At 41.1% G+C, this 16,165-nt stretch overlaps 1 protein-coding gene across 2 annotated transcripts in view; it reads left to right on the top strand.

The window, feature by feature from the left end:
• Positions 1-511: 511 nt before the first annotated feature.
• Akap10 (A-kinase anchoring protein 10) overlaps positions 512-16,165 on the top strand; it is a 69,037-nt gene continuing 53,383 nt past the window's right edge. The window contains exons 1-3 of one of the 2 annotated variants that reach the window (XM_070027615.1): positions 741-779; positions 11,252-11,299; positions 12,451-12,506. Coding sequence is in view for 1 of the 2 variants with exons in the window: in XM_070027614.1 (XP_069883715.1) it covers positions 692-779; positions 11,252-11,299 (136 nt within the window). In the remaining variant the exon portion in view is untranslated. Of the gene's footprint in view, positions 780-11,251; positions 11,300-12,450; positions 12,507-16,165 lie in introns of both variants that reach the window. The other variant, XM_070027614.1, reaches the window with a different exon arrangement.

Genomic DNA, 16,165 nt, shown 5'->3' with positions numbered 1-16,165 from the left:
CGCCAGGCCACGCCAAGCGGCCCGAGTCCTCGAGAAAACAGGCGTTGAGGTGAACAAGGGAAGCCGCCCAAGTCGGCTAGCGCCTCCCGGCGAACTCTGGGGACGTGGGGGCGTGGCGGAGATGGCACGCTTTGGAGACGGGCGCGTTCCGCCAGGTGCCTCATCCGGCTGCCTCTCGCACCCGCCAAGTCGCATCAACTCCGCTCGGGGGGACTCCTGCTCCAGAAGGGTTCTCTGTCTCCAGCGCTGCGGCGAGGTCGGACGTCGGTGTGTAGAGGGGGCGGGAAGGGGGGGGGAGGGAAACGCCTGAGAGGAAGACCGGCAAGCGGCCCGAACACGAGGTGTGGGCGTGCTGGCCGGCCGCAGGCGCCTGCCACCGGAGGGGCGGAGGGGAAAAGGAGAAGAGAGAGACAGTGACGTAGGTCACGTGGGTTGACGTGGGCGGTGCGAGTGCACGTCCTTGCACCTACAAGAGGCGGCGAGCAGGAGGAGGCGGGGCCGGCGGCCGGGCCTCCCGTGAAGCTTCGCGCGGGGAAGGACCGGAACTCCGGACGGGCGGCTTGTTGATAATATGGCGGCAGGAGCTGCCTGGGCATCCCGAGGAGGCGGTGGAGCCCACACCCGGAAGAAGGGTCTCTTTTCCTACTAGTGCCTGGCTCCTGCGGACCCGGAAGTCCGGGCCAGTTGCTGAATGAGGGGAGCCGGACCTTCTCCGCGACAGTCCCCCCACACCCTCCGCCCCGACCGGGGCCCCGCCATGTCCTTCTTCCGGCGGAAAGGTAGCTGAGGGGGCACTGCGGGGGACCAGGCCGGGGCTCCTGGCCGGCGGTAGGACAGGTGCGGCTGCAGGGGCTTCCTCGAGGGCGTTGGCGAGGCCTTCAATGAGTCTCAGCCTTGGCGCCGACGCCCCCCTCCCCCAAATGCCCCCGCTCTGCACGGTACCTAGCCGGGAGGAAGAGGATGGCCGCCTCGGTCTAGGTCGGAGGGGAATTGTAGCTCTGGTGCAAAACTATACTGCAGCCCAGAGAACTTGAAGCTTGTTTGTTCAGGAGAGGCTTCTCTCTCTCTCTCTCTCTCTCTCTCTCTCTCTCTCTCTCTCTGTATGTGTGTTTCAAGATCAAGGACATTTCTTTTGAACCTTCGTATGGAAGTCTCCTACTTTTTGGAATATTAAGGAATTTCCGTCTTAAGAAACAACGTAGGAGACACTTGTTCAATTATTGTCATTTTCCAGTTTCCTCTTTTTGAGGGAGTGGAGATGGGAAGGGGGCCAACTGTTATTCTTAAAATTACTTACTGCTAAAGTTCCCTCCTGATGCAGACTACTTTTGATGACTTAGCAAGTCATCGGGAGCCTTAACATTATATACGGGAGCCTTAACATTATAAACGAATTCCTTGTATTTCTGATTTTCAGTTGTTAGGGGCTACCCGGTTTTTCAGTAGGGACAGCATAATTTTTGTCTTGGGGAAGATTATTGCATTTCATTACAAATACATATCTAGACTTAAAAGTGCTTGTTGTATTAGTTCTTCTTGCTTCGGAAAAACTTAAGGACTGAAAGGGGTTTTGGAAAAAGCATCAAACTAAATCAAGGTTTTAGGTTCACATGAGTTTTCTTACTAAGTGTGTAACCTGGAGCAAGCTATTTAACCCAGTTTTCTCTCTTACCTCAACTGAGAATCAGGTGATTCCTGAACACCATCTGACAAAAAAATTTAGTATGTGCAGGGCCTTAGTAACATGCTAGGATGAATCAGTGAAACTGCAGCTTTATTGGTTAGTTACTTTCATAGGTCTAGAGTTACTAACTATACCTCGTTTGACAGGGATGAAGTGGGTAAAATTTTTATTTTAAGGGAAAAATAGTGTTGTAAGGAAAAGGCTAATTGCATATGGTACAACACAATTTATTCTCTATATTCAACAAGTACTTTTTTGAGTGTCTACAATCTGTCAGGCATTGTTCTAGGACCAAATAATTGAACAATCAATAAGACCAAGCCCCTGCACCTATGGAGTTTATTGTGAGCTACTATAGACAGACAAATAAGCAAACATTTTCTGAATAAGGTGTGTGACCCTACTTACAAATTAAATAAAGTAATGAAAGAGTAACAAGAGGAAAAACATACTTTCCTTGAATGTGAGAGAAAAGATTCAGCAGGTAACTTTAAAACAAAATTAAAGGAATAGTAAGTAGGAGGTAGCTAGAGAGAGCAAGGAAGAGCACTCCAGGCACAGAGAATAGAGTTAGGTGTCCATCCTCCCCCCAGTTCACCATGTGAGCTGGGCAGGCAGCCGATGATAGCTTTGTAGGTCATGTCTAGGTTTTATTCCAAATACAGACAGAATAATATTTTTAATTTTTTGATGTGATCTTCTATTTTTCAAAAGCCATTCCTAGATGCTTTTTGGAGATTGGTGTGGCACAAATACCTTATTAGGGCAGTCTTATTTTAAATACCTTTATTTTTCCTCTCTTTTGACAAAGAAAGGTTTATTATGCTACATGTTTAAAATAGTAGATATAGAAATGACTTTTTAAAAAAAAGTGTTACCTTAGTACTTTTTAGTACAGTATTTTTCTCTTTGCTTCTAAGTGTCTCTATTATATTTTGATTTTGTTCCTTTACTAAATCTTTTGAAAGACACTATAATTTCTTCAACTGCAGTTTCATGTCGTACCTGACATCAAAGCAAATGTTGTACCTGGTACTGGTGGCTCATGCCTGTAATCTTAACTACTTAGGAGGCTGAGATCTGAGGATCTAGGTTCAAAGCCAGCATGGACAGAAAAGTCCATGAGACTCTTATAAATAACCACCAGAAAGCTGGAAGTGGTGCGGTGGTGCAAAGTGGTAGAGCACTAGACTTGAGCAAAAAAAATCTCAGGGACAGTGCCCAGGCCCAGAGTTCAAGCCCACAACTGCCAGGAAAAAAAAAAAAAAAGGAAATTATGAAGCCATGCTTTTTTATTTCCACTCAAGGTTAGCACTCTGCCATTTGAACCACATCACTTCTGGTCTTTTGAGTAGATCATACTGCAAGATGAATTCTCATTTGACTTCTTAAAAATCTCTTCTCTTTGGGACTCTTTCTCATGATTCTTTTATTCCCACTTTTAGAAAAGTCTGAGGAATCTGTCCTGGCTTGAACTAGGGCTTGAGTGTTGCCCCTGAGTGTTTTTTTGTTATTTTCTCTAGGCTAGTGCTTTACCACTTGCACCACAGTAGTACTTAGAAGTAGCATTTGGTGGTTAATTAAGAGTTAGGAACTTCCTGCCCTGGTTGGCTTTGAACTGCCATCCTCAGTTCTCAGTCTCCTAAGTAGGCATTACAAGTATGAGGTATTGGTGCCTGGTCCAGCACAGACTTCTTTTTTTTTTTTTTTTTTAATTGTGAAAATACTGTACAGGGGCTGGGAAGTTGGCTCAGTGGTAGAGCGCTTAGTTTGCATGCCTGAGGCCCTGGGTTCGATTCCTCAGCACCACATAAGCAAAAAGAAAAAAGCCAAAAGTGGCGCTGTGGCTCAAGTAGTAGAGCTCTAGCTTTGAGCTGAAGAGCTGAGGGACAGTGCCCAGGCCCAGAGTTCAGGCCCCATGACCGGAACCCCCCCCCAAAAAAAAAAGAGAGAAAAAAAGAAAATACTGTACAGAGGGGTTACAATTACATAGGCAAGATAATGAGTATATTTCTTATCAAGCATTGTAGCCTCCTCTTTTTTTTCCCCTTCCCATCCCTTCCCATCCTCCCTGCGCCCCCGCACCCAATCCTCCTCCCCCCCACCAAAGTTGTAAAGTTCGTTTTTGACATAATGACTTGTACGTCTCATTGTTGCAATGGGTCCACCTGTAACCCTATTTAAACGATTTGGTTTTTCCCTTCCCCTCCACAAATTATACCGACATCAAATACAGTAAAAGCAGGGGTTATACCGTGGGGGAGGGACATACAAAGCAACAAAGAAATAATCTTATAAATGGGTTAGAAACAATTGCATGAAAGGAAAAAACATTTGAATACATATCTTAGGGTTCATTTCCCTAACATCAACTTATCTGACCTTTTCTGCTTGACTCAGACATATACTAGTTATTGCAAATAAGGGAAACCATGGGACCCGTGTTTCTTTGGGCCTGGCTTACTTCACTTAATATAATTTTTTCCAAGTCTTTCCATTTCCTAACAAATGGGGAAATGCCAGCACAGACTTTTTGAGTACAGTTTTCAGTTACATTGATTGCTTCCGTCACACATCACTTTATTTTCTTAGTGTGTTTTAGATTTAGTCTGTGGTTTGTTTGTTCCTGTAGAATGGACTTGTGATGCAGAAATCATGGTGGTAGAAACACATGGTGAAGGGAGCTGAAACCTTAGTGCCGTGAGGAAGCAGAGTTAGGTCCATTTAAGTAACAACTTCTATGTTTATGGTACTCACACATGTATGTCCTGAGCTTGGCTCCTCATTCCTAAATCCAGACTTGTATACCCAGCTGTTGGTCTACTTTTTATCTCTCTATTGCTCCAGATTTAGTCATAAACCTGTTCATCGGGTTTTTGGAGTTTATTTTTTAGCTCAGGCTAAAACTTTAGTATATTCTTAAACTTCTTTTTCTCTCCTGCTGTACATCTTATCCATCAGCATATCTGTTAAGTCCATCCCAGAACATTTCCAAATACTGACAATTTCTGGTCTGGATTAGATTAAGGAAATCCTTTGAGATGCCATTGAAATTTCACCTTAACTATCAAAAGGGAATTGGTTTTGTGAAGATGTAGATGTTATATCTTTGCATTTGTTTTTTGTCTTCCCTTTTTTATTCCTATGATATTTTTTCACAATGAATGTACTGGAGCTTAAACTCAGGATCTCATACTCTTGCTTAGCTTTTTTTTTTTTTTTTTTTTCTGGTCGTCTGGCTTGAACTGTGGGCCCTTATGAGCGCTGTCCCTCAGCTCTTAAACTCAAAGCGAGTGCTCTACCACTTGAGCCACAGTGCCACTTCTGGTTTTCTGCTGGTTTATTGGAGAAGAGTCTCACGGACTTTTCCTGCCCGGGCTGGCTTTGAACTGCGATCCTCAGATCTCAGCCTCCAGAGTAGCTAGGATTACAGGCATGAGCCACGGGCACCCGGCAGCATTTTTTTTTTCCCCGTTCAAGGCTGACACTCTACCACTTGGCCATACTTCCACTTCTGACCTTTTGGTAGTTAATATAAGATATATGTAAGCAAGGATACTTGTGTAAGATATTAAAACACTCATCCCAATTTTCTTTCCTGTCTCTATCAGTTTTGAAAACATAATACAGAAGAGGGGCCTAATTCCAAACAGAGCTCTTAAGAGTGAATTCTTGGGAGTAGGTTTGAAATTGGGTTAGACATTTGTTATCCTTGCACACGTCCAGTGAAAATCTAGGGACAATGTGACCACCTGCTTGCCACTGTGGGGTTCCAGAGATACTTTGCATTTAACTGGGTTGATAGGGTAGCAGACAGAGTGGCTTGGGCCATAGCTTGTGCTTTGGCAACAGCATCTTGGTGCCTGGGTACATAATTGTGCCTATCAAATAGCATTTCAAAACTAGTAAGTCAGCAAAATTAAAAATGTGAATCATGAGAATATGAAGCATGACTTTAGGAATGCAAATTGGTACAGCCACTTTCATTTAAAATTCAGTTTGTTACTTTAGTAATTCTGTTTCTAGTGATTTATTGTAGAGGAATTTTTGCAGATTTGGATAAGAAGACATACTATATAGTTTGCCAAGCATCAGCATTTGAAAGTAAAAATGAATAGATATATGGATAAGTAAATATATATGCATATGCATATATATATATATATATATATATATATATTTGGTGGTGGTGGTGGTTGTGGGGCTTGAACTCTGGCCCCTGCACTGTCCTGGAGCTCTTTAGCTCAAGGGGAGTGCTCTTGAGCCACAGTGCCACTTCCAGTTTTCTGGTGGATAATTGGAGATAAGATTTCTCACATAGTTTCCTGCCTGGGCTGACTTTGAACCATAATCCTCAGATCTCAGCCTCTTGAGTAGTTATTTAGGATTAAAGGCGTGAGCCACTGACACCCAGCTGCAAAAATATATTTTAAAGGAATTAATTAGCTGCAGTAAATAAACCACAAATGAAATAGGTGTATCAAAATAGACATTAAAATATTAAATGAAGCCAGAAACTGGTGGCTTACATCTGTAATCTTATCTACTCAAGATGCTAATATCTAAGAATCACAATTCGAAGCCAGCCTGGGCAGGAAAGTCCATGAGACTTTTTTTTTTTTTGTCAGCCGTGGGGCTTGAACTCTGGGCCTGGGCGCTGTCCCTTAGCTCTTCAGCTCAAGGCGAGCACTCTACCCCTTGAGCTACAGCACCACTTCCGGTTTTCTGGTGGTTTATTGGAGATCAGAGTCTCACGGTCTCTCCTGCCCGGGCTGGCTTTGAACCGCGATCCTCAGATCTCAGCCTCCTGAGTAGCTAGGATTACAGGCGTGAGCCACCAGCGCCTGGCTTCCATGAGACTCTTTAACTCCAGTCAACCACCACCGTAAAACTGGAAATAGAGCTGTGGCTCAAAGTGGTTGAGCATTACTTGAGTGAAAAAGGTCAGGGACAGTGCTCAGTCCCTGAGATAAAGCCTTACAACTGATGACAAAAAAAAAAAAAGTGTGTGTATGTGTGTATATATTCAATAAATACTAGTCAAGTGTAGAATACTGATTGTATAATTTTAAAAGAGCTACAGAATCTTGCCATTTAAATGTACTTATATATAGCAATTGTCTAAAAACACAGAAGCAGGAAAGCATTTAGGATAATATTCATTTCTGAAAAGGAAGTAAGAGCAGTGGAGTTGGTCAGAAGCTCAGTAGCTAGATGTGATTACAGCTGTAATCCTAATGGAAAGCTGAGGCAAGAAGACTTGGTTTGAGGCTAGTCTGGGCTATATAGAAATACTCTATTTCAAAAAACAAGCTTAAAGAACCACTGGGGGTGAGGGGGATATGACTTGGTGGTAGAGTTCTTGCCTAGCATGCATGAAGCCCTGGGTTCAATTCCTCAGTACCATATAAACAGAAAAAGCCAGAGGTAGTGCTGTGGCTCAGGTGGTAGAGTGCTAGCCTTGAACAAAAGAAGCTCAGGGACAGTGCTCAGGCCCTGATTTCAAGCCCCAGAACTGGCAAAAAAATAAATAAATAAAAACACTGTAAGAACATAAGGGTTTAGTTAGGAAATAAGGCAAACTGCTAGTATTTGCTAGATTGTGTGTGAACTTTTATGTTTGAAGTATTACATAGATCTGATAGGAGAAGTTTTTGAGTATAGCAAAAGTGGAATTATTGCCAGATGCTGGGAGCCTACACTTAGAATCCTTGGTACTCATGAAACAGATTTAAAAGTCACAGTTTGGAACAATCCCAGGCAGACAAATCCTCTTATGTCCAGTTAAACTAGCAAAAAGTTGGAATGGCTTAAGCAACAGCAAAAAAGCACAGATTAAGAGCAAGAGGCACTCAGTATTGGCCCTCAAAAAAGCAGAACTATGGTGATTTATTTTGGTGTTCAATCAGTTGTTCTTAGAAGTGGTTTAGAGGTAGAAAATAAGGGACAAACACTGTTAAGGATGATTCCCAGAGTTCTGGTTTAGTATCTGGAAGCTGATAGTGTCAGTTAATGAGAAAAGATAGACTGTTAATGTTTGAGAAAAGGTGGTCCATTCCCAGATAGCTAGCTATATGAATGTGAGAATGAAAGAAGAGTTAGAATGAAGATAGAAAATTAGGAGTAACTGCCAGGTTCAGTTGACATTCAGTACTTTATTCCTCATTTACTCAGAAGGCTCGGACTGTAGCATTACAGTTTAAAGCCAGCCTGGGCAGAAACATCCCTGAGAGTTTGTCTCCACAATGATTAGTGAAAAGCAGGCCTGGAGGTATGACTTGAAGTGGTAGCGCACCAGTGAAGTAAACTGATAGCTCAAGGCCTTGAGTTCAGACCCAGTACTGCCAAAAAAAAAAAAAAAATTTAGGAGTCACAGCTCTAAGTCAAAACCTTAAGAATGGGAAACCCTGATTTGATCATGACATATACATGTATTGAAATATTACACTATATTCCATTAAATATGTACAATTACTATATTCTAACTACAAAAATTTCTAATCCAGCCTTTGTGACACATGTCTGTTATCCCAGCTACTTGAAGTAGGAGGATTGCTTGAGCCCAACATGGGGCAAACTACTCTGTTGCAGGATTATGTGTCTTAATTTAAATGTTGTGTATATATGTATATATGTGTATGTATTTTTCTGTATATAAACATACACATATACACTGCATATGGTAGCTTGCGCTTATATTCCTACTTAGGAACTAAGATTTGGAAGATTGTGTTTTAAGGTTAGCCCAAGCAAAAAGTTAACAAGACCTTAGCTCCAGCCAATAAAAAGCTGAGCATGGTGATACAAATCTGTCATCCCAGCTATGGGAAGCATAAATAGGAAGATTTTAGTCCCGACCCAACCAGGCAAAAAGTGGGTTCTCTATCTGTGGCAAGTACAAGGCCCTGAGTTCAAACCCTAGTACTACCCAATACAAAATGTAAGTACATAATGTATTCATATTTGAAAAATATGTGCATACATTTATGTATATATATTTATACATATATATGTTGGGTTGGTGACTTGGTTCAAGTTCTGGTGTGCATACCTAGAAAAACACTTCAAACCCTTGGATTCAAACCCCTGTATGTGAAAAAAAACCACACACACAAAAAAAAAACACCTAAAAACCCTAGTGATCAGCCAGGAAATAATGTATATATGTAGTGAACAAAAAATAGAGAGCAATCTACTTTTCCTCAGAACATTCCAGTGGGCCAAGACAGAGAGGTCAGCAAGGGGATAAGCTGAGAAGGAGCATCTAGGAAATAGAATGGAATGTCATGGAAGCCAAGATAAGCTAATGTTTCAAATGAGAGGTACAGTTGTTTGGTAGAGGCTGCTGAGAGACCTACAGAAACTGCTACATTTTCATAGTTTATCTTCAATCCGTATTGAGGTGGCATTGTTTTTTTTTTTCATGTTAGTGTTCATTTTCTTGGAAATAGATTTTTTTTTTTTTGCGGGGGGGTTGGTAGGGGAGCTAGTATAGTACTAGGACTTTAACTTAGGGCTTGGACTTTGGCTTGCTTGCTCGCTCATGGATGGCACCATACCACTTGTGCCACACCTCCAGTCTGATCTTCTGAGGGTTTTTTTCCTGGTTAGTTGAAGATAGAGCCTTTCAGACTTTTCTCTCCAGACTTTGGATTACAGGTGTGAGCCACTAGTGCCCAGCAAAAGTAGGTTTTGTTTCTTTTCCTTTTCTTTCTCTTCCTCCTCTTTTCCTTCCTTCCTTCCCCTCCCTCCCTCCCTCCCTCCCTTCTTCCTTCCTTCCTTCCTTCCTTCCTTCCTTCCTTCCTTCCTTCCTTCCTTCCTTCCTTCCTTCCTTCCAGCTTTCCTACTTTCATACCTTTCTTTCTTTTGTGCATATGTATCTTTTGGTACCCAGGCTTGAACTCAGGGCATAACATTCTTGCTTTACCACTGAGTCACATCTCCACCTTTGTCCTGCTTAGATTTGTCTACTTTGAACCTCAATACTCAGATCTCAGCCTCCTGAGTAGAATTATAGGTGTGACACACTGGTGCCAGCTGAAAGTAGATTTCTTGAAGGCAGAATCACTACCTTTTCTGAGCCAGTCTTTTTACAGAGTCTAGGCCTTGCTAGACTCCCAAGTAGTTGTTGACTTAAGTAGGTTGACTTAAGTAATACACTCTGAGAGCGAGTTATTTCCTTCCTTTCAGTTTTGAATATCCAGACCTCATGTAGACAGATGGTCACATTTTTGAGATTTCTTATTTTGAGAAGCTTTACATGTGGATTTAAAGAAAGTTTAATATTAGAAAAAACACAAGAAAAGTAAAAAAGTCTTTCAGATTCTTGAATAAAGTTCACCCTATCTTTAGCTGCCATTCACCTTCCTTTCTTGGCTAACATATTGTTAGCTTATCTGCCATAGAATTTTTTTTTTTAATTGTAAAGATACTATACAGAGGGTTACAGTTACGTGAGTGAGGTAATGAGTACACTTCCTCTTGAACATTGTTACCCTCTCCATTGTTTTCCCCCTACCATCCTCTCCCTCCCTCCCTTCCCCAAGGTTCTTTTTTTTTTTTTTTGATTGTGATTAAGTGATTACATAATTTCCGGAAATTCACAGTATTGTGGAATAATGATGCTCATTTAAAGTCACAAGTTCATTCTAACTTTCCTGGAGCAAATTGTCTATCACAGTCTGTAATATATAACGATGTTCACATGTTATATACCATATATGTGATCAGCAGCATGGGGATATTTAGTAGTGGTTCAACCAGATGAGTGGGAGTTCTTTGTTTCTTAAGTCCTGTTAGTTTTGTCATATCACCTAACATTTTGGATTTAGCATCCACTTATCAGGGAGGCCATGTACCGTTTGTCTCTTCGTTCTTGGCTAACCTCGCTCAACATGATTCCTTCTAGCTCCATCCATTTCCCTGCAAATGCCATTATTTTGTCATTTCTAATGGCTGCATAATATTCCATTGTGTATAGATACCACAATTTTTGGATCCATTAATCTGTGGTGGGGCATCTAGGTTGTTTCCATATCCTAGCTATTGCGAACAGTGCTGCAATAAACATGGAGGTGCACGTGTCCTTGTATATTGGTTCCTGTTGTGCAGGGTAGATGCCTAGAAGTGGTATGACTGGGTCGTAAGGGAGGTCAATCTTTAGCTTTCTAAGGACCCTCCAGACTGCTTTCCAAAGTGGTTGTATAAGTGTACATTACCACCAGCAGTGTAATAGGGTTCCTCTTTCTCCACATCCCCTCCAGCATTTGTCGTTGCCATAGAATTTTCACTGTTTTGTGTAATAGAGAAAAGATTATATGATCATTTTAGAAACCAGCTGGTACCTGGTTCCTCCCAAAGTTTCTGACTGAATGCTATTCAAAGATTTCCTTAGAGAAATCTTCCTGACAGCTGCCCTGCCTTTACCCCTGCAAGTCACATAGTCCATTGTTTCCGAGCTTTGAATACTCATCTGTCCAAATCAAGCTTCTCTGTTTTTTGACACTATGTAGGATGTATATCTGACTGCAGGAGTCATGATGGTCATGATGTCCTTTTGTATTCTAGTGAAAGGCAAAGAACAAGAGAAGACCTCAGATGTCACGTCTTCTAAAGGTGAGTTCAATTGAATTAGAGTGTATTAAAAAGTAATGTGCTTTGCACTTAGGAGCTCTTGTAAACTTCTACCTTCTTTTGGCATTAATCATTTCTGCCTTAATTTATAATTATTTGTGATTGTGACATATCCCTCTTTAACCTGCATACGCTTTAACAACTAACTTATTATAGGCTTTTACAGAGCCTTTGTTGGCTATCTCATGATTACAGTAAACTAGAGCCCTTGTTTCATAAATTTGTTTGTTCTTTGTAATTAGAAAGAGCAGTCTGACAACAGCAAAACACCCTCACCTATATAAGCCTTGGTTTTCTCTTTATTCAGAAATGTGGATAACTATAGTTTTCAGTTTTCATTGTCCTAAATTTGGAATTTATTTGTAATGCTTTGTTGGCATTAATATACCATCCTTACTCATAAGTTATTGTGTGCTTTCTTTAGATTTTAGGTTCTACTGCTTTTTTTGTTTGTTTGTTTGTTTTTGTTTTTTGGGGGTTTTTTTGGGTCCAGTTATGGGGCCTGAACTCTGGGCCTGGGCACTGTCCCTCAGCTCAAGGCGAGTGCTCAACCACTTGAGCCACAGCGCCACTTCCGGCCTTTTTTTTCTGCTTATGTGGTGCTGAGGAATCAAACCCAGGGCCTCATGTATGCAAGGCAAGCGCTCTACCACTGAGTCACCTTCCGAGCCCTCTACTATTTTTTATTCCTTTTACTATGTCTAGTGTACTGGGAATAGAATGAGAACAGTACAATGGCAATTGTTTCCATACTAACTATATAAATTTTATAAATATAACTTACATAGAATCTGTAGACTACTACTTAAATTTTTCTTTCCTGTGTTTATTTGTTGCCAGCATTGAGTGTTTATATATTCACTTTGCCACAGAGAGATTATTTTTCAAGATTAGAGAAAAGTAGCTTTGTAAAGTAGTTGTACAAAGATTCAACAAATCAGATTATGGGTACGAGGCATCTTGATCAATGTTAATCCCCTCCACCCCAAATATTCGATTTACAGCTTTGTTGTATGCTTAATTTTTTTTTTTAGTTTTTATTGTTATTATGAAGGTGCTATTCAGAGGGGTTACTGTTATACAAGTCAGGTAAAGAATACATTTCTTTTTGAACAATGTCACTTCTCTTTCAGTTTTCCCTCCCATCCCCACCTACAAGTTGAACAGTTCATTTTCAACATAGTGTCTAGTGAGTACCACTGCTGTATTTCTTTACTTTTTGTCCCCTCCATTTCTGAGCTCCTCCTTACCTGCCCAAAGACAGATAGGAACAAATAAGGTTAAAAGAAAGGAAAACAAAGAAGAAAAGCCTCTTGTTTCCATTTCCTGATTGTCTGCTTATTTTTGATAAGTTAAATCTGGTTGGATTCCATATTAGTTTAGACTGCCTTCTTTAAGCCATATGTGACTGGCAGTAGTAAAGGCCGAAAGCATTTAGAAAGTAGAAGCCTGTGCAGAATGCAGTTGATTGTAGTAAAGGAAGAAACTGAAATTGTCAGCAGTCAGAATACCAGTCAGAATACCTGCTACCAGCTATCTGACCTTAGTAACTTAAGTAATTTTCTTCAGATTCAGTATTGACCACCTCCTGTTTTCTGAATGGACTTCCAGATCTTTTTAAAATCCATGTTCCAGTTCTCTTGATGACATCAAGACATAAGCAATATGGACTTAACCTTAGGAAAATAAAGCAGTACAGGAAATAGCTTCTCAAGGTGTTTGTAGTTTGAGCAGGACAAACAGACACAGAACAAAATCAAATAAAGTACCATTTATAGCACACTTTTCTGTTCTAGGCATTAGACAAATCGTGTGGTTATAACAGTATAAAAGACTTGGGATGGGGCTGGGAAGGTGGCTCAGTGGTAGAGCACTTGCCTTGCATGCATGAGGCCCTGGGTTCGATTCCTCAGCACCACATAAGCAAAAAGAAAAAAGCTCTAAGTGGTGCTGTGGTTCAAGTGGTAGAGCACTAGCCTTGAGCTGAAGAGCTGAGGGACAGCACCCAGGCCCAGAGTTCAGGCCCCACGACCAGACCCCAAAAAAAAAAAAAAGACTTGGGACTAGACTGTATTGAATATGCACATTGACAAGGGAAAGGAACATTAATCAAATAATTTGGCAGGTGTCTTGTGCAATTAGATTGGTAGTGATTGGAATAAAGAGAAAAAAATTAAGAAGTGAATAGAATTTGGTTACTGATTAAACATTAAGAGTGAAGGAGAAAGAGACTTAAGGTTGGTTGTTACCTCTGGCTTGCCAAGCTGGGAGATTATATGTTCACTCTTAGAATGCTGTTGAGTGGGAAGTGCTTTTGAGTCACTTGTGTGTGTGTGTGTGTGTGTGTGTGTGTGTGTGTATGTAGTTCATAGATGTAAGGAAAGTGTGTGTGTGTGTGTGTGTGTGTGTGTGTGTGTGTGTGTGTGTGTGTGTATGTAGTTCATAGATGTAAGGAAATTAACTTTTTTACACATTTTACTTCACTTTCAAAACAGGGTAAATACCATCCCTAGAGGATTATTAGGAGAGACAAAAAGCAAAATTGCCTGGTACCAGTGGCTATTCCTAGCTATTCAGGAGGCTGAGATTTGAGGATAACAGTTCAAAGCCACCTTAGGACAGGAAAGTCCATGATGCTCCTATCTCCAGTTAAAAAGCCAGAAGTAGCCAGGCGCTGGTGGCTCACATCTGTAAATCCTAGCCACTCAGGAGGCTGAGATCTGAGGATCATGGTTCAAAGCCAGCCCAGGCAGGAAAGTTCGTGAAACTCTTATCTCCAATAAAAACCACCAGAAAACCGGAAGTGGCGTTGTAGCTCAAGTGGTGGAGCCCTATCCTTGAGCTGAAGAGCTGAGGGACAGTGCTCAGGCCCAGAGTTCAAGCCCCATGACTGATACACACACCAAAAAGCCAGAAGTAGAGATGTGGCTCAAGTGGTTAAAAAAAAAAAAAAAGCTTAGGAATGGATCCCAGGCACTGAGTTCAAGCCGCAGGATTGGCACAAAAAAAATTAAAATTAAATAAAGGTAAATAGAAAATTGCAATAGTGTCTAACAGTGCCTTAGTATGTAGCAAGTACCCAGTTGATAGCAATTCTTGTCTAGTGTAAACACAGGAGGCCCCAGTTGTTAAATTAGTTAATGAAGTAAAGTATCATAAGGAGTTAAGGCAAATTTGAGATCAGCAAAGGATTTCTGAAGTTCAGAAAGGATGTATAAAAGTTGAAGCATTAAGTGGACACTAGTGGCTCCTAGCTCCTGGCGATCTGAGAATCACAGTTTCAAGCCAGCTAGGGCAGGAAAGTATGAGATTCTTATCTCTAGTTAATCCAGAAAAAACTTGAAGTGGCACAGTGGCTCAAGTAGTAGAGCACTAGCCTAGAGTGAAAAGGAACTCAAGCCCAGAGTTCAAGCTCCAGGACCAGCAAAAAATAAAAAATAAAAATAAGTTAAAGAATTAGAAGGGCTTGAATGAAACAACAGGTTGTTTCTTTTCTCCTGACCAGCTTAGCTGTTATTTTATTTGCTGAATATATATTGGGCGGAATGGCCTTCAGATAAGTAAATGGAAGTTACTACAGAAAGAGAGATGAGGTTAGAGAGTCATGAAGACCAGAAAAGAGAAAGTTGAGCCAGAGAAGACAGGGAGCCACTGTGGGCCTTTGAATAGGGTACTTGTGTTGTGTGGTATTTATTAAATGTTAGTCTGGAAGACTTATAAAAGGACTGAGACCCTAGAGGTTCTTTTGTAACATAGAAATACCTATACTAAGGGTGTGATATTAAAAATAAACCAGTAAGCTGGGTGCTGGTGGCTAACACCTATAATCTTAGCTACTCGGGAGACTGAGATCTGGGGATGCCAGTTCAAAGCCATTGGGCAAACAAGTCTTAAGACTTTTTAGTTCCAATTAACCAGCAGAAAGCCCGAAGTGGACACATGGTTCAAGTGGAAAAACACCAGCTTTGCAAACACCAAGTAAGAGCGTAACAGTTTAAGCTCTAGTACTTGTACTAAATAAAGTAAATAAATAAAGGACTAAATAAAATTAACAGGTAAGTAAATGTTTAAGCTCTTGAAAGAAAAAACAAGAAATATTGACAGGTAAACTAGTCTACAGGAAAGGAATTGGCCTGTAGTTTGGGGCTTTAGAGACTAGTGGGCTGAGCACAGACAGGATAATTAGAAGAATTAGTTTAGGTTATGTTGGTCTTTTTTTTTTTTTTGGTCAGTCGTGGGGCCTGAACTCTGGGCCTGGGAGCTGTCCCTCAGCTCTTCAGCTCAAGGCTAGCACTCTAACACTTGAGTGTCAGCCCCACTTCCGACTTTTTCTGCTTATGTGCTGCTGAGGAATTGAACCCAGGGCCTCATGCATGCAAGTCAAGCACTCTACCACTGAGCCACCTTCCCAGCCCCTAGGTTATGTTGGTCTTTAGATGGCAGAGTCAAAGTGGGAATGTCCAATAATAAATAGACACATAAGATCAGAACTCAGGTTAAAGGATTAGTTTGAGAGATGTCTCTTTCAAGTTGTTTGTGCCAATGCCAGTCCTGAGTGCTGTCCATTTGAGCCACAGCTCCACTTTTGGCTTTTTGGAAATTAATTGGAGATAAGAATCTCATGGATGTTCCTGCCTGAGCTGATTTTGAACCTCTATCTTCATACTTCAGCCTCCAGAGTAGCTAGCATTACAGGTGTGAGCTACTGACACACAGCTTAAGTTCTATTTTTGATAACAGTATTTTGAAAGTTTTAAATAATACTTACTTTAGACTGTTTGCTTTCCTACTTAGCTTGAATTATTTTTTTTATCTTAATTATTTTGGTTGAGTGTATTGCTTAAGTAA

Source organism: Dipodomys merriami, unplaced genomic scaffold, assembly GCF_024711535.1.
Source record: "Dipodomys merriami isolate MVZ:Mamm:240054 unplaced genomic scaffold, mDipMer1.0.p SCAF_19, whole genome shotgun sequence".
In the NCBI taxonomy this organism is placed as follows: domain Eukaryota; kingdom Metazoa; phylum Chordata; class Mammalia; order Rodentia; family Heteromyidae; genus Dipodomys; species Dipodomys merriami.
Note: the sequence above shows the minus strand (reverse complement) of the source record. Positions and strands in the feature narration are given on the sequence as shown.